Below are 18652 nucleotides of genomic sequence, written 5' to 3'. Positions count from 1 at the left end.
GACTGATTAAAGATCAATAATCCAGTTCACTGTGATTTATAATCATTTAGAAATATTTAATGATGCTCTGAACTCAGTAATGTTACTTCAGAGTAAGTTTTATTTACCAAGTACATACATATAATGAATTTAGCTACGGTTTTTGTGTACTTAATGTAATATACTTACACAGAAATAGAAATAACAGCTAGGGACAAGGACAACAGTGCTGGACAAATAAAGGTAAAGAATAGACAGGACTGTTATGTACACAAGTTGTGAAAAAATAGGTGTTTATAAATAAATATAAAGCACAAATGACAAACAATAAAATATGCAATATGATACAAAACTTCTGTATAAGTATTCTGTAAGTGTAAACAATGCAGTTTGCAATAATGTGAACCCAACCACTCATTTTGTCTATTTTTTAATATCTTGTTTTTTTACTGTTTACTTATTTATTATATCTTTATTGTTTATTATTTATTATATCTTATGTTTTTTTACTGATGTCTCTTATTGTTTGCAAATTTCCCCGCTGTGGGACGTAATAAAGGATTATCTTATTTTAGTGCAAAGAAATAAATACTGTTTAGCCATAAATGCTATTTTAATATATATATTTTATAGAGACTGAATCAGGAACTATTCTAACTTTGATATGAAGCAGATTGCGCGTCATTAGTATGTAAAGTACATTTTAAAAATAGTCACAAACAGTGAACACTTGTTTAGTTGTTATTATTATAACATTATAATTGCTATTGTATATAGTATGTTATTGTTATTCTATGTTTATGTTTTATGTTTTCTAAGTTAGTTGTAGTTGTCTGGTATATTTATAGTGCATTCTAATATTCTTTATATTGTGTTTACTATAGATATTTATCTTTAATGTTGATATGTAAATTCACTGTGTATCTATCTATCTATCTATCTACCTCTCTATTATAAATGTTTTAAAGTCACTCCATTCAAATGGTTTAGCTTGTTTTCATATTACGTCTATGTCTTTATAAGACTCACTCAGGGAATATCACAGTATCCTGACTACAAACACCAGAATATATAACGTGTGTATTATTTTGTTCTAAAGGTTCCCCTCCTACGATCATCTGATGGCGTTCTGGACTCTGATGGAACCAGCGACATCCAGGATGGTCCGGACCACAAGGTCCAAAGGATCGTCTGCTAAGAGAGAGGAGGCTTTCAGCAGACACACAGTAAGTACATGACTGCCACTGTAAAAGTCACTCCATCCACACACACACATCTGGAAGTCAGAGGTCAAGGGACCCTTTTAAAAATGGCCATGCCAGTTTTTCCTCGCCAAAATTTAGCACAAGTTTGGAGCGTTATTTAACCTCCTTCACGATAATCTACTATGACATGGTTGGTATCAATTGATTCTTTAGCTTTTATAGTTTCATCTGATGCCAGTATCTTCACTCTAGCGTTAAAACTGAGCCCACTACAACCTAAAAATTGCAAGTTGTGTTAATGCGTTAAAGAATTTAGTGGCATTAAAATCAAATTGCATTAATTATTGTTACTTTTATTCAAGTAGAGCTCTGAGCACTTCTTCTAATGTTAACATTAGTTTATTCCCGCACACTGTCCTCTTCACTTGCATTAAGAGATGTTTAATTATAAAAACGTTTCCATACACAGGTACACACTTCATCAGGTTAAAAACCAGAAAAACACCCTGATGAAGGTCTGTGTACTGAAACGTTGTTATAATTAAACATCTCTCACTGCAAGTGAAGAGGACAGCGTGGGAGTCTTTTTTGCTCAATACTGTCGACCTGAGGTAAAATAAAATAAAACAGCACCTGCAATCACGATGAAGACAAATGTATCTCACATTATAAATCATACTACGTAGGTTAACTTCTTAACCTTCCTTCTCTTTGCCATTTCTCCTCCACTCTTCCCGCTGTGACACACACACAGTTGGTTTAGAGACCTGCATTTACTTTGACAGTCTGTTATGTTACGAAGACTATCACACATTCACACACATTACGTTTTTTGGCGAGCTTCGCAGCATTTAAAATAATATTTAGGGTTTCATGTCGGCAAAATGACCTGGTGACACCGGCATAGAAGAGCGTATGAGCCGGGGCTGAGCCCAGTTTAACCTCTGACCACAGCAATACAAAAGAAATATACTATATAATACTAATCATGCCTATTTTCCTGTTTTCCCACAGCAGAAACTGGCCCCCATAGATGAGTTCTTCCTGTTTCTAAACTTCCTGTCGACTGGCTGCACCCAGAGGGAGCTCGGCCACCGTTTTAATATCCAAACCACAACGGTCAGCAGAATCATCATAACGTGGGCCGACTTCCTCTACCGCCTGCTGGGATCGGTGTGCACCTGGTTGACACCTGAACAGATCAGAGCTCATCTTCCTCCTGAGTTCAGGGAGTACGCAGACACCCAGGTGATCATTGACTGCACAGAGCTGCGCTGCCAAGCGCCGTCCTCCCCGCTACATCAGAATGACGTTTTCTCTTTATATAAGTCCCACTGCACCTTTAAGGCCATGGTGGGCATGGCTCCACACGGGGCTCTAACGTTTGTGTCAGCACTCTACGACAGCTCTGTGAGTGATAAAGAGATGTTCAGACAATCAGGCATCGTACCTCTGCTGTCCCCTAACAGGGCTGTGATGGTTGATAAAGACTTCCTGGTGGATGACCTCGTCCCTGGAAAAGTTCACCGGCCCGCCTTCCTGTCTAAAGGAAACCAAACGTCAGCACATGATGGTCTCGAGACACGTTTGAGAGTCCATGTGGAGAGGTTAACGAGGAGGGTGAAGGAAAACAAACTGTTTGATACTGAAATCCCCTCCTCCATCTCAGGGAGCATCACTCAGTTATTCACCGTGGCGTGTCTCCTCTCCAACTACCAGAATGCACCTCCGCTCAAGAAGTGACGAGTAGAAGTCTGAGGATGCAGTTTGCCATAACACACTGTTCAGTTGAAAGAGGGCTGGGCGACATGGAAGATATCAAATATCACAATATTTTTTACCAAATACCTTTAACGATGTTGCGACGATGTTGTAGGATTTACACAATGAGATTATGTAAGGGATAATGTACAGCGAGCCGGTCATTGTTGTGAAATAAACCCAGACAGGGCGATGCGACATCAGAACTCCGCCCATAGCAACGGTCTGGTTTACATAGCAACGGTCTGTTTTACATAGCAACGGTCTGTTTTACATAGCAACGGTCTGTTTTACATAGCAACAGTGTGCTGTAAAGAAATAACAGGCCGTAGAACGCCGTGATTGACCAATCAGAATCGAGTATTCAACAAAGCCGTTTAATGATGATAAATAATCATCAGTAATGTGGATATAATGACTAAGTGGGTAAATAATAGAACAGCTAGAACAGTCTGATAAGTTCAGAAAATACATCACTTTACTGTAATGCCGCCCGGCAACACTTATGCCATATTATGATATCCCAAATCTAAGACAATATCTAGTCTCGTATCACAATATCGATATATAATATCGATATATTGCCCAGCCCTGAGTTGAAACACTGTCAGTTAGTTCACTGGTTCCCAACCTGAGGGTCTCGACCCCCACTAGGTGTCGCCAAAGCTTCACAGGTTGCGAGGCCTTCTTGATTTTAAGGGCTGTAAGACAACTTTTTTTAAACAAATATACAGTTGGCCTATATGTCATCATTTCATTCATTTTTGTAGAAGAAAAATGTATTTATTTTATAACTATTATTATAAAGTTTGGATTATTATTTAAGATATAAACAGGATAAGGGCGATAATGGTGAAGATCTGAACACAAGTTATATTAACAGAGATTCCCTCTCTGCTAAACAGCCTCATCTTGCATTAGAAGAATAAAACAACCAAAGAGCTAAAAGAACAACGGCCAAGCATCAGGGAGAGGAACAAAAGAAGCCTATTTAGTATGAATGATTGTTAAAAAAATACACAGTACAGATAATTGTATTAAACGTTCCTAAAAATAACAGGAAAACTCATCTCTGATGCAACATTCACAGGAAATAATCTGCTCAAAATTCATCTAAAAGACTCACTATTCAGGTTAATAGTACCGTTTATAGGTTGGTATGTACTCTTATTGTTATGCATTTAATATAATATGAAATATTCATAATATATGTCACTTAGTCAGTTTACTCAATGATAGAAAAGAGGTCCCCTCAGGTTGGGAACCACTGATGATTAGATGATTACTTTATGGATATGACATTTACTGTAAACTAAATGTCTTTGGTTTTAAACTGTTTGTCAGACAAGACATTTAAAGGGTATCCCTTTGGCATTTAGCAACTTGTGATTCACTTCTGTACTTCACCCACAAAATGATCATTTGTTTATCAATTAGTCACCCCGTGTTACCTTGAATACACGAAGAGAACTTAGTGTTTCTCTCATGTCTCCACGGTGAACTGAGCATCTGAAAACAGAGTAAAGTCTTGATGAATTGAGGTAATTGGAGGCCGCGTTTAACTACAGCAAAACATCCGTCTCACACAACTCGTGCAGTATAATCCAAGTCTCATTCATCCAGTTGGATGCTCAAACTATTTAAAACACTTCTGCATAAACAGTTTCCAGACGAGTTATAAGTGTTTTACTCTAAAACACTTTAGCATTAAAAATGTATATTTTTTTCTCATTTTTTTGTTTTTTGTTTGTTCCCTTCTGTACATGTTATGTACTCGTCAGTTGCCTTTAGAGAGAGACATCAAGTCTCTTGAAATGGATTTACAGGTAAACGCCCTTGAAAATGTAAAATGTCTTTATTATAAGAAATAAAGAACAAAAATAAAAAGATTGAGCCAAAAGTTGCGTGGTATATTTTTTGTACTTGAAAAACATCCTGGATTGGTTTCTGAAGCATGACGTATTAGAAATATTTTTTTTGATGGGTACGTTTTGTATTTGCAAACCACACTGTTTGTTAGTGGATTGTAGGGCATTTTGTAAAACATGTTTTGTTTTTGTTTTTTTAAGTTTTGGCATGAAATTAGCTCCATTTTAAATACTTAGTTACATTCCACCTCTGGGGGCATTCACAAATTTAATTAAGAATACAGGTTACAACTATATCCAAAGGTATCAATGAATAATATTAATTTTGATAACATGTACAGAAATATTATATACAGGACTGTCTCAGAGAATTAGAATATTGTGATAAAGTTCTTTATTTTCTGTAATGCAATTAAAAAAACAAAAATGTCATGCATTCTGGATTCATTACAAATCAACTGAAATATTGCAAGCCTTTTATTCTTTTAATATTGCTGATTATGGCTTACAGCTTAAGAAAACACAAATATCCTATCTCTAAATATTAGAATATTTCCTCAGACCAAGTAAAAAAAAAGATTGATAACAGTAAAACAAAATCAAACATTTGAAAATGTCCATTAATGCACTCAGTACTTGGTTGGGAATCCTTTTGCACGGATTACAGCATCAATGCGGCGTGGCATGGAGGCAATCAGCCTGTGGCATTGCTGAGGTGTTATGGATGCCCATGATGCTTCAATAGCGGCCTTTAGCTCATTTGCATTGTTGGGTCTGGTGTCTTTCAGCTTCCTCTTCACAATACCCCACAAATTCTCTATGGGGTTCAGGTCAGGGGAATTGGCAGGCCAATCGAGGACAGTAATGCCATGGGCAGTACACCAGTTACTGGTGGTTCTGGCACTGTGGGCAGGTGCCAGATCATGCTGGAAAATGAAATCCTCATCTCCATAGAGCTTTCCAGCATGATCTGGCACCTGCCCACAGTGCCAGAACCACCAGTAACTGGTGTACTGCCCATGGCATTACTGTCCTCGATTGGCCTGCCAATTCCCCTGACCTGAACCCCATAGAGAATTTGTGGGGTATTGTGAAGAGGAAGCTGAAAGACACCAGACCCAACAATGCAAATGAGCTAAAGGCCGCTATTGAAGCATCATGGGCATCCATAACACCTCAGCAATGCCACAGGCTGATTGCCTCCATGCCACGCCGCATTGATGCTGTAATCCGTGCAAAAGGATTCCCAACCAAGTACTGAGTGCATTAATGGACATTTTCAAATGTTTGATTTTGTTTTACTGTTATCAATCTTTTTTTTTACTTGGTCTGAGGAAATATTCTAATATTTAGAGATAGGATATTTGTGTTTTCTTAAGCTGTAAGCCATAATCAGCAATATTAAAAGAATAAAAGGCTTGCAATATTTCAGTTGATTTGTAATGAATCCAGAATGCATGACATTTTTGTTTTTTTAATTGCATTACAGAAAATAAAGAACTTTATCACAATATTCTAATTCTCTGAGACAGTCCTGTATATATATACATATATAATATTTCTGTATATATATATACATATATATATATACATGCATAAAAAACGGAGTTTTCTCCTTGTATTCCTAATGGGGGAAATAAAAAAAAAATATTATAAAAACTCCGTTTTTTATGCATGTATATAAATGTATTTACACATAAATAGTAATAACAGGACAACAAATAAAGGTGAGCAATAGACAGGACTGTTATGTACACAACTAGTGGAAACAAATAGGTGTATAAATATGTTAAATATATAAAGCACCAATGATCAACAATAAAATGTGAAATATGATAAAAACTTCTATATACAAGTCAAGTATTCTGTAAATGTAAACAACACAAATAGTGTGCAATAATGTGAACCCAGCCACTCATTTTGTCTATTCTTTAATATCTTGTTTTTTACTGTTTACTTACTTATTATAGCTTTATTGTTTATTATTTATTACATCTTGTTTTGTTGTTATATAATATAATATAAATAGTATATTATATTATAATATATTATATTATTTATTATCTTTTTATTCATATATATATATATAAATGTATGTGTTACTTTGAAAAACCTCGTTGATAAAACATCAATATTAAAACGATGAAATTAAATAATCCACATGTTTCATGTCTTTAGGTGAAATCGAAGCTTTCGCTACCCCCGCCCTCGCTGCAACGTATCAAACGGCACGTCCACATAATCAAAACGGAGCGCACCCAATGTTGGACAACCAAAACTTAACACTCCGTTAAAACAGTTCAGTCTAACCCCGACAAAACAACACGTTAACGATATTAACTCTACCTCAATACGTGTTTATTACACGTTAATTAAACACACATTAATCGTCGAGTGAAACTAAATACCGGGTAAAATGAGAAAATGAGAGAGAGAAGAGAGAAACTCCGCGTTAGTTCGTACTCGTGATGAGCCAACGGGAAAAGTAACTCTAACTAGAAGGTAGCTTAGCTAGGTGGGCTAATGTTTATAGCCTTTAATCAGGCGGAGCTGCGCACTTTACCGACACAGTTCAGATGGCTGTACGCTGGCTATGCAGGTAAGAGTGACACTACTGAAGAGATAAAGCTGTGTTTGTGTGTTAAGACTTAAAAAAACCCTGGTTAATGGGCTAAAATGAGAGGAAAGGTGGGGCTGAGTCAGGTGATCACAGACACAATAGCATCCAGAGAGGAGAACAGGCTGCCTTACTGCTCTAGAGGAGCTAAAATGAGGATTTAGATATAATTAAAGCTTCAGGGAGGTTTATATGTGTTAAGTTTTAAAGAGATAGTAGGTGGAGGAAGCCTCTCTGGTTGTCTGTGGGAGGGGCAACACCAGCTACACCAGACACACCGCAGTCAGTCAGTCAGTCTTTGGTGCTGAAGCTGAGCAGAGCATCTCCATCTCTCCATCACTCACATCATCTTTCTGGGTTGTGTTGGTTGATCCATCTGGATGCCACTTTGCTCCACGACCCGCCCTGCTGCAGGCTGATGGAAACAGACATCCGTAACAATGTGTGCGAATGTGTTTGGAGTTTTAAAAAGGTGAGAAATAATAATATAACTGCTGTTTGTGCATCCAGATGTGTGTGTGCATCCAGATGTGTGTGTGCATAGTGCTGCTGGTGTTCTGGTGATACACCTTTTGCAAAACCCAGCTCTGTGTGCCAAATAGGATTTTAGCATGGTGACATAATGCGCAAAGCTGTGCAGGAAACCGGTGCATGCTTGCAGAGAGAGACAGACATGCAGGATGAAAAGGTGCTTCAAATATATGGGGTTGTTTTTTTTAAGATTTGCATGTTGCATGTCATCATCAGTTCATGCTGTGTGACTCATGAGGAGGGAAGATTCCTACTAGCACTAGCAAAAAACCCTATTCTTAGCTTCATCACATCAGCCTTTTTTTTTTTTTTATCCATCTGAGAGATGAGGTGTTTTGCCAGACTGGAGTGGATTTTGCAGAGATTATCCTAATAAATACTCAGATTTAGTGAGCTTTTTGTGGCTCCGGCATGCGTCCACATCCATCCACTACTCTGGAAAATGCCCAGCCCCTCTTACATAAAAGTACTTTAGGGAATGCTGATAATAACATAATGCTTGTCTATTCCATTAAGAGTTATTGATGCTGTGAATAACTAAACAATCATATATATCGGTGGGCTTCACAATCATCATGCTTACAGAGACTGATCATGACAGGCTGCCTCCGAGCCATGTTCTGGTGTAAAAACTGTGTGTTAACCGTTCACCACCCTGCAGTCATAGAAAGTTAACGCTGATGTGGGCGTTTGTGGATTGATGGGATTAATTTACTACGCTCTCTCGCTTTCCTTTTTCTTTGTCTCTAAACATCCTGAGTAGACTTTATTTTAATGCTGGAGGTGGTTCTTCTTTGCATTGTGATCACGGATGGATTACTGATCGGGCTCAAGCCTCCGGGGCCAGAGAGGTCGAGGTCAGAGCCTCTGTCTGTGTGTGTGTGTGTGTGTGTGTGTGTGTGTGTGTGTGTGTGTGAAGTGACTGTTAACATTACTGTTGTAAAGTCGCAGAGTTCAGTTAAAACAATGAATGTCTCGATCACGTTTTTTTTTGCTCCAGATCAAAGTATTTAGATGTATATTGTCTTCCCATCAAATCCAATCCAGTATTTGTTTATTTTTCCTCAACATTTCATTCAAATACAGAACAATTAGTAAAGCAATTTAAACCAGAATTGCTTCGATCCTGCATCTCAGGCTTCATTAGGTGGTTTCCTATAATATTTTGTGTAGTGTGCTGTGGTGTTTTGTATATGCTCAGGAGTGTCAGTGTGGATTTGTTATGGCAGGAAGCTTTGGACCAGAGTCAGACTGCCTCTCTTCATCTCCAGTGTGAAGTAAATACTAAAGTTCAAGTGCAGTTCATGAACCAGCAGCAGCACCAGAGAGGTCTTCGGGTTCACCTGCAAAGTGTTGCCAAAAGACAAAGAGACACAAAAAAAACAACTAATAGATGCAAATCGACTACAAAAACAGACAACACAACTACAAAGAGATGCAAAACGACTACAGAGAGATGCAAAGCAACTACAAGGAGACACAAAATGACTACAGAGAGATGCAAAGCAACTACAAAGAGATGCAAAATGACTACAGAAAGATGCAAAGCAACTACAAAGAGATACAAATTGATTACAGAGAGATGCAAAACAACTACAAAGAGACACAAAATGACTACAGAAAGATGCAAAGAAACTACAAAGAGATACAAAATGATTACAGAGAGATGCAAAGCAACTACAAAGAGATACAAAATGACTACAAAAGAGATTCAAAGAAACTACAAAGAGATACAAAATGACTATAAAGAGATGCAAAGCAACTACAAAGAGATGCAAAACGACTACAGAGAGATGCAAAGCAACTACAATGAGACATAAAACAACTACAGATAGATGCAAAGCAACTACAAAGAGATGCAAAATAACTACAGAAAGATGCAAAACAACTACAAAGAGATGCAAATTGACTACAGAGAGATGCAAAGCAACTACAATGAAACGCAAAACAACTACAGAGAGATGCAAAGCAACTACGTAGAGATGCAAATTGACTACAGAGAGATGCAAAGCAACTACAATGAGACACAAAACAACTACAGATAGATGCAAAGCAACTACAAAGAGATGCAAAATAACTCCAGAAAGATGCAAAGCAACTACAAAGAAATGCAAATTGTCTACAGAGAGATGCAAAGCAACTACAAAAAGACACAAAACAACTACAAAAAGAAATGCAAAATTACTACAAAAAGACTCAAAGCAACTACCATGAGACACAAAATGACTACAGAGATGCACAGCAACTACAAAGAGATGCAACATGACTACAAAAAGACACAACTACAAACAGATGCAAAATGACTACAAAAAGATTCAAAGCAACTACAAAGAGATGCAAAATGACTACAAAAAGATGCAAAACAACCATAAAGAGATGAAAAATTACTACAGAGCAATGCAAAGCAACTACTAATAGATGCAAAATTACTATAAACAGATTCAAAATGACTAGAAAAAGACTCAAAACAACTACAAAGAGATGCACAATTACTACAAAAAGACACAAATGACACAAAACGACTTCAAAAAGACTAAACAACTACAAACAGATGCAAAACTACTACAAAGAGAGGCAAAGTTATTGTCCGTCTGACACACCCTTCCTCTTTAAAGAGAATGACCTGTAGATACTGTGGCTTAATAAGCATAATGAATTTATAGGAGTTAACGGTATTTTCTGTCTATAAAATGTCACAAGTTCTCAGAGCTTTAAAGGTGAAGTCTTCAGAAGTCTTGTCTTTGTTTAAAACTCAAAAGATATTCAGTTTACAGTTATTCAGAACAGAGAAAAGCATCAAGTCTTCCCTCTGGAGAAGCTGAAATCAGCAACGTTTTGACATTTTGGCTCAAAAGATAATTTAACGGCTTAAAGTAGAACCCTGTTATTAATCCCACTAAGAAGTGCTGATGGCGTTTTCCTAAATCGTGTTGAACTGGGAATACATTTCTCAGCTCGAGGCACCTGTGACACACTTCTGTAGGAGTGTGGAGACTCACTGAAGTGTTTTCCTACGTTGGATGTTGGGTGTTGGTCAGTTGGTTTCCTCCTCGGTATCTGAAGCCTTAACGGCAAGCTGGATCCTGTTTACGTGGATTAGACATTTCACCATCACGTCCGCCAGCGAGCCCGATAGAAACGCTCAGCCGTACTCTGAATGGTTGTCATGTGGGTGTTCCTCTTGTCGAGACGAAATGTAGGTTAACCTCATTCATTTCCTTACATGATTTGTACGGAGTAAGGATTTCATATGAATATATTTATGTGGGCATTTGTTCTTGTCTTCGTCTTAAGCCGCTGAGTTCTCGTGTGATTTATCTGGAGTTCAGGATGTTTATGGTCACTCTGGTTATACAAGTACAATCATATCAAATGCTTTCACTGGGACGCTCCATAAAAGGAAACAAGTAAATATAAAAAAGACATAAAATAAACGATATAATTACAAAAGAAGCAATAAAAATATCCATTAAAAAAAAATAAGAGATTGCGATTGCACATATTGCACTTTTTGCTCACATATCAATCAACCTTTCAGTAATTTAAGAGCATGTAGAGGGACATATTTACAGGCTTTGCACTGTTTATAGCACCGTTTATGTATGTTGGCTCATTGTGTTTAGTACTGTTTTCATTTAGTGGCTCTAAACCAGTTAAATAAACTCTGCAAATGCATATGTAAAGAGCATCTCAACACAAAGTTTCTCAGCCTCAGTTTTGTGAAGATACTGGTATCATATGAAACTAGAAAAACTAGCGAATCCATTGATACCAACCATGTCATACTAGCTTGTCGGGAAGGAGGTTAAATAACGCTCCAACGGTCCCTTGACCTCTGACCTCCAGATATGTGAATGTAAACGGGTTCTATGAGTACCCACGAGTCTCCCCTTTACAGACATGCCCACTTTATGATCATCACATGCAGTTTGGGGCAAGTCATAGTCAAGTCAGCACACTGACACACTGACAGCTGTTGTTGCCTGTTGGGCTGCAGTTTGCCATGTTATGATTGGAGCATATAGTTTTATGCTAAATGCAGTACCTGTGAGGGTTTCTGGACAATATCTGTCATTGTTTTTGTGTTGGTAATTGATTTCCAGTAATAAATATATACATACATTTGCATAAAGCAGCATATTTGCCCACTCCCATGTTGATAAGAGCATTAAATACTTAAATCTCCCTTTAAGGTACATTTTGAACAGATAAAAACCTCCTTTTTTAACCTGCAGCAAATTGAACATTGCAGGTTCAGTTCTCCCAGTTAAGGCCGGTTAACGTTTTGCTGGAGACCAGCAGCATGTTGGGAAGTGACAGCTCCAGTGGTGGAGCGTCAGGATCGCTCACACATAAAATGGATTATTTTCATGTTTAATGACTCCTTAGCCTCCAGGCTGGATGTCTGACATGTTAAGGATGACAGAACTGCCTGCAAATTAGAGATATAACAATTTATCCTTCCCTTGGCTGATTTCTCATTTCAGGATTTATTTATGTGCCAGTGGGCGACCGTCTCCAGTGCAACATCACACAGCCATTGTGTTTATATCAGGAGGTCGTATGTTAGAACTGGAACGCGGCTTTTGTTCTCGACTGGAGACGCAGAGAAAGATCGTACTTTTGTTTCCAACACAGAAATGCCACATTATTGAGTAGCATGTGAGAGCAGGGCTAACTGCATTTACATCCAACCACACTGTTGTAAATTCCTCTGGCGTTGGTGGAGATTTAAATGTTTGGCTGAGGTTGCAGAGTTTGTGTTTATGCCAGCTGCTTTGGCAGAGATCCACACATTAGTTGGAGGTCCTATTCAACCAGTGTTGGCTGTGAGGATCTGAAAAGAAACTTTTGAAGTAATCCAGTCATTCTGGCTCGTAGACAACGATGTTAGCGGAGGCTCTGTATTGTTGCTCATTGTCCTGACTTTCCTCTCCTCTCTCCAGCCTGTTTGGGAAGCCCTTTGATGGTGGGAAGAGGATGGACCATGGCGTCCCTCAGCAACAACAGCAACATCCGATGGAGCAGCAGCAGCAGCCGTATCATCCGCAGCACCCTGCCATGATGCGGCTGTACGAGGTCCAGAAGGAGGTGGCGTCTCTGGGGCCTCAGGTCTGCACCTTCAGCGGCCTGCAGCATGACCGCGACTACAAGCGTCTGGAGCGCGAGCTGACGCGGCTGCTGCTGGACGTGGACCAGGTCGACACGGAGGGCAAACCGGAGCTGCAGGGGGCGCGCAAGAGAGCAGCACAGGAGGTGGAGGGCCTCCTGCGCTACCTGGAGGAGAACGCCACTCATCCGGCCCGCGCTGCCATCGAGGAAATGAGCAACGCTGCGCGGCAGCTGGTGGACGACCGCGTGGTGGCGCCCCAGCGGTCCGGCGGGGTGGCTGAAATAAACGACGAGCTGGTGGACGCCCTGCAGGAGATCATACTGAAGCTCACCCAAATCAAGACCGAAGGGAGGGTGCCGCTCCGCAAGGCGCGCTACCGGGCCCTGACGCGTCTGTGCGCCATACAGGATGTGATCGAAGGGCGTACGGAGCAGCAGACCCTCTCCCTGCCGCTGTCAGGGGAAACCCACGAGGCCGTGCACCGCATCAACCAGGTGATGGTGAAGGTGAGCGTGGCGCGCGGCCAGCTGGTGGCGCTGCTGATGGGTCTGAGCGGGAGGGACAGTTGCGCCCACCTGTCACGGATCCTGTTGGAGATGCAGGTGGAGCTGGACGCTCTGGATGTTTCCGGGAACGCGGCGATCAGAAATTACAGGAAACAGGTCGTGGAGGAGATAAACGGGCTGCTGAAACATCTGGACCTCGAGGGGGAGGGAGAAGACACGCGCAGGTAGGATAAGCAGTTCAGGGTTAAAGGTCGGGTCCATTATTTATTTATCATTTATCGTTTTTATATCATTCTGTGGCGTCTCAGTGGTGTTCCTGATGTATTCACATCCAAACATTCAAATCTTGGTATTTTTGCGTCAAAATGCTAATTTTCCAAGCCCTTCTAAAAAAGTTTTCCCAAGTGACCTGACGTAGGTTTCAGCATGATGACGCTGCTACATGTACAGTATATATAAACATCCTTATAGTCAGAGTAATATTCTCACATACAGGAACTTAGATGGCGGTCGGCGTGCTCCCAGTTTGGAGAAGCAGACGTATCGGAAAGTCACACAATAACACAAACAAACTAACCGATCGTTGCAGCGGTAGAGCAGCAACTCCTCTGTTCTGAGAGGTAAAATTATTGTTTTTGTGAATGGAGTCTGGAGCTTTGAAGAGAGTGATATAACAGCTTCAGTTCCCCATCGTAAAGGCGAGTCTGGTGGCGAGGTAAAGGGATGAAAATATTCTAAATATAGTGTACACTTTTAGGCGTCTAAAATACGTTTTTGTGCTGCTCCTGTCCACAGCAGCTTTACCTCGCCGTCAGACGGGGAACTGAAGCCGTTATGTCGCTTTCTTCAAAGCCACCAGACTCCATTCTCAAAAACAGTAATTTTCCCGTCACAGAACCTGGGAGAAGACAATAACAAATCTGAACCAACCCTTTCAGTTAATTCCAAACTGATCACAGCTAACGTTGACTCAGCTAGTGCTAGCGTTCACATTATTTATAACCTTATTGATTAGCTTTGATTAGCTTACTATGGTAACCTACATCACTGCTTTTTGCAACAGCTGAGTGGGCGTTTCCATTTGAAAAAAACAAAACAGAACGCAGATGGATCCGCCCTTTAATTATCAATTAATATGCTGATTATTTCCCCTATTTATCAAGTAATCTACTGATTATTTTTCCTATTTATCGAGTAATCTGCTGATTATTTTTCCTATTTATCGAGTAATCTGCTGATTATTTTTCCTATTTATTGAGTAATCTGCTGATTATTTTCCCTATTTATTGAGTAATCTGCTGATTATTTTTCCTATTTATCGAGTAATCTGCTGATTATTTTTCCTATTTATCGAGTAATCTGCTGATTACTTTTCCTATTTATTGAGTAATCTGCTGATTATTTTTCCTATTTATTGAGTAATCTGCTGATTATTTTTCCTATTTATCGAGTAATCTGCTGATTATTTTTCCTATTTATTGAGTAATCTGCTGATTATTTTCCCTATTTATCGAGTTATCATTTTAGACTATGAAAAGTCAGGAAATGGGGAAAAATCATATCTCTTGTTTTGTCACAGAAGACTTAATATTAACATTTTAGAAGAATTCTTGGCACTTTTTTTTTTAAATAAAAAAGACTATTATCAAAATAGTTGATTAATTTTCTGTCGATTGACTAATAGTTTTATTTTCGATCAGAAGAAATACAACTTTCCCAGCATAAAGTACCACTTAAACATCTTCTCTACTGATGTATACTCTGTGCTGTCCTTGCAGTGCACATGAGCTGATGTTATTGTTCATCACCGGTAGCTGTGGTGGAGGATTGGAGGAGGGACTGAGGATTGTTGTTGAATTTTAGATTTGAATCATGCTGCACCGTCAGGAGTGAATTAGACTCACATCACCAGAGGAGCACTGATAGCAATAATACGCCTACCGAGTCCTGCATTATGGAGAAGAGCAGACTCGAGCACCGATTCAAGTACCACTCCATTCACATGTTTTCCTTTGTGCTGCCGAGTTTTGGGCCTCAATTACAGTTAAAAAAAGGTTGTTTGATGAAGTTTGTTTGATACAGGATACACTGAAAATAAACATATTAGAGTATTTTATGAGTAGTATCAGGTACCTACTGAATCCGAGCATGCTTTTATTTTGGTGGGATTAATTGTGATTTTGTTTTCTGGCTGGTGTGACGGAGCTGCTTCGCCTCCTCCGCTCTCAGACGCCTCAGCTTGGCACAGCTGGCGCTACACTGCAGACATTTTCCCTCCTGGTGCAAAAAACATTTCACTGCAACAAAGTGCAGATGATTCAGATATTGAAGAGCTAATTTTGTTGGGTGAAAAACTACAAAAAAAAGCTGAACTCCACTGATTTCACACATCAAAGTCTGTTTACAGGTGTTCAGAAGTACTACTGCATATGAAAGAAGCTCTCAACCTTTTGTGGCTCCAATAGTAGTAATAGTAGTAGAACAGTTGGGGGTTGAGGCTAGCTGCTACTAGCATAACACACCGGACTCTCCAATCAAACCGACTCTGGCTGAGTTGCATTGTGGGTAATGTAGGCTCCGGGTTTTGACAATGAAGAAGAATATGTGGAATAAAAAAAAAAAACTGCAAATGCAACAAACTGTATTGATTTTAAGACTTTTTTTTAACTTTCCATCATGAGTCTGTGCCATTCACATGTAGCGTCTAAAAGGCGTGGAAATCGCCAGCTGTGACGCGTTCATCCTTTTATCCAAGGTGCTTGGGAGGTTGCACTCCTGTCGCGCCTGCCGTTACTAAGCAACCAAAACCTGCGTGCTGCGATGACGATGATGATGAAGTTGCAGTAATTTAGCAGTAAAAGCCTCACTGACCAAACTAAACAAAGTCAAAACAACAATAAATGATGACCTTTGAACCGGATGTTGTGACGTCCTCGGACAGAAAGGGTGAAGCAGTAAAATAGTCTGTGGGACAGATCATAAAGCTCTGGGTAGTCCTGCACTAACATGATTAACTTCTCCACATTTACTGTAGACTCATATTTATGGAAGAAAGAAAAGATATCTGCCGGCTGTGATTGGTTGTTCCTCGGCACATGACACGCTGCGCGCGCTGCAGTGTTCCAAAAGTTGAGCTATTTTTACCCCGGGGCGCAGCCATCGCACCCTGAAAAATAGGTGCTTGGGAACCCTTGCGCTTTGTTTCGACGTTTCTCCCGCGTTTGAGCGTGCCTGCCACGTGTCTACATTGACAACAATGGATTTGAGGGCGCAAAAAACATTTGTAACATAGGTAAATGTCACAGGAGTCACTGGACTCTGTTTACACTTCACCGCTGCTCTGGTGTGTTTCTGCCGTTAATCAGTAAAGTACTCTTACGGCGAATTCAGTGTGGCTTGCTGCAATAATTCCACTTTTCTGCAGCTGGGAGGCGTGTTCATGCACTGAAGTTCAGGAGTTTTCAAAGCAGTGATTCCGTGTTTGTCTCTTCAGGTACGACTTGGGGCAGCACAACTCCATCCGTGAGATCGAGGCGGTGCGAGCTCACGTCTCCCACCTGCGAGAGGGCGTCTTGCGGCACAGCGTGATGGGGGATCTGAGCTTCAGGCCCAAAGCCGAGCTGCAGAGCCTCCTCACTCACCTGGACCAAGTGGACACGGCCAAGAACCCGTGCATCAGAGAGGCCCGCCGCCGCGCCGTGGTGGAGGTCCAAGCCATCATCACCTTCCTGGACCTCCGCGAGGCTCTGGGCCGCCGCCAGCCGGGCCCCAGCGAGCACCCGTCGCACCGGGCCGTGTGGCTGGTCCTGGGGAGCCTCTCGGACCTCCAGGCCCAGGCGCTGGGCTTCGACGGCAAGCGGATCGACAAGAGCTACATGATGCTGGAGGAGCTGCTGACCAAACAGCTGCTGTCGCTGGATGCCGTGGACCCGCAGGGCGACGAGACCACCAAGATGGCGCGGAAGCAGGCGGTGAAGTTTGCCCAGAACATCCTCAACTACCTGGACATGAAGACGGACGAGTGGGAGTATTGATTCATTTAAAAACTTTGGATGGGACGTCGCTGCAGGAACGAAAAGGAGCTGATAATGTGTGTAAATAAAAAAAACAACTGGTACGTTATCATTCCACGGGCTGTAAATATGGACTCAAATCCCCAGAATGCACTGCAGCAGCGCTTTTCTTTCGTCTCTTTGTGGTAGTTGTGGCCGACCGTGCTGAGAAGAACACAGAACTCCTTTTGTGAAACACACTTTGGATTTATTTTGTGCTTTTTGAACATTTTCTTTTTAAATCTCCCGAATGTGTGTGAGTGTGTGTGTGAGAGTTGTTGTCTGTTGTCATTGTACTGGGTGTGTGTGTGTGAGTGTGTGTGTGTGTGTGTGTGTGTGTGTGTGGTCGTTGAAGCCTGCTGCCAAAGCACTAAATTAATGCCTGTTACAGTGGTCGTTTCCTCCAGACTGCTCTTGATATCGATGAAGTTTGATGGATTGCTTCGCAGTGGTTCCCCCGTCTGGCCTGATTAATCTGAGTTGCTAATGGAGACACAGCCGATGCATGTGTTAAATACAGTGACCTAATTAGAGTCGTCCAGATTGTGACACCTGTTGGTTCGGCGCCGATTTTGAGACGGGTCTGATTGCAGTCGCAGGGGGGTGTTCGTGTAGAGAATGATAGGAAGAACTACTCTGATTGGCTCGTGCGGTACAGGAACGCCCACTTTTTCTTCTTCTTTACTTTATCAACGCACATCTGGTTCTGTCTGTTATTAACGTATGTAACGACACACAGAAAAAGACAGCAGTAGATGTTGAGCTTTATTCTAATGACTTATTGGATATGTTGGATATTTCTGTATAGTAAATTAGGGCTGTTCCCGAATCAGAATTTTTTGATTTGACTCAAATTTGTCTGTTCAATACGAAGATTCGACTATTCGTTCTTTTTTTTTTTTTCTTCATATAGACTATTTGTCAATCAGAAAATCCATTGGCCGGAGTTTCAGTGATGATTTCGACCACATTAACATTCAAACCGTCAAATGCGTTCCGCCACAGTTTCACAATCGAACC

The 18652-nt window shown here is 40.5% G+C and overlaps 2 protein-coding genes across 6 annotated transcripts in view; both read left to right on the top strand.

Moving 5' to 3' along the window:
• The window catches only part of LOC119474770, a 4236-nt gene extending 1093 nt beyond the window's left edge, over positions 1-3143 (top strand). The window contains exons 2-4 of one of the 2 annotated variants that reach the window (XM_037747041.1): positions 1079-1205; positions 2199-2432; positions 2654-2813. In XM_037747041.1, the coding sequence (XP_037602969.1) occupies positions 1079-1205; positions 2199-2432; positions 2654-2668 (376 nt within the window). In that variant the 3' untranslated portion in view covers positions 2669-2813. Of the gene's footprint in view, positions 1-1078; positions 1206-2198 lie in introns of both variants that reach the window. The other variant, XM_037747040.1, reaches the window with a different exon arrangement.
• Positions 1-18652, top strand: part of bag5 (BCL2 associated athanogene 5) — a 21627-nt gene extending 2975 nt beyond the window's left edge. For 2 of the 4 annotated variants that reach the window (XM_037747043.1, XM_037747046.1), the window contains exons 2-3: positions 12908-13804; positions 17074-18652. In XM_037747043.1, coding sequence (XP_037602971.1) covers positions 12908-13804; positions 17074-17614 — 1438 coding nt within the window. In that variant the 3' untranslated portion in view covers positions 17615-18652. Of the gene's footprint in view, positions 1-7086; positions 7413-7482; positions 7903-12907; positions 13805-17073 lie in introns of those variants that run through there. The other 2 variants (XM_037747045.1, XM_037747044.1) reach the window with 2 other exon arrangements.

The sequence above is a fragment of the Sebastes umbrosus genome, chromosome 16, assembly GCF_015220745.1.
Source record: "Sebastes umbrosus isolate fSebUmb1 chromosome 16, fSebUmb1.pri, whole genome shotgun sequence".
NCBI lineage: Eukaryota > Metazoa > Chordata > Actinopteri > Perciformes > Sebastidae > Sebastes > Sebastes umbrosus.
Note: the sequence above shows the minus strand (reverse complement) of the source record. Positions and strands in the feature narration are given on the sequence as shown.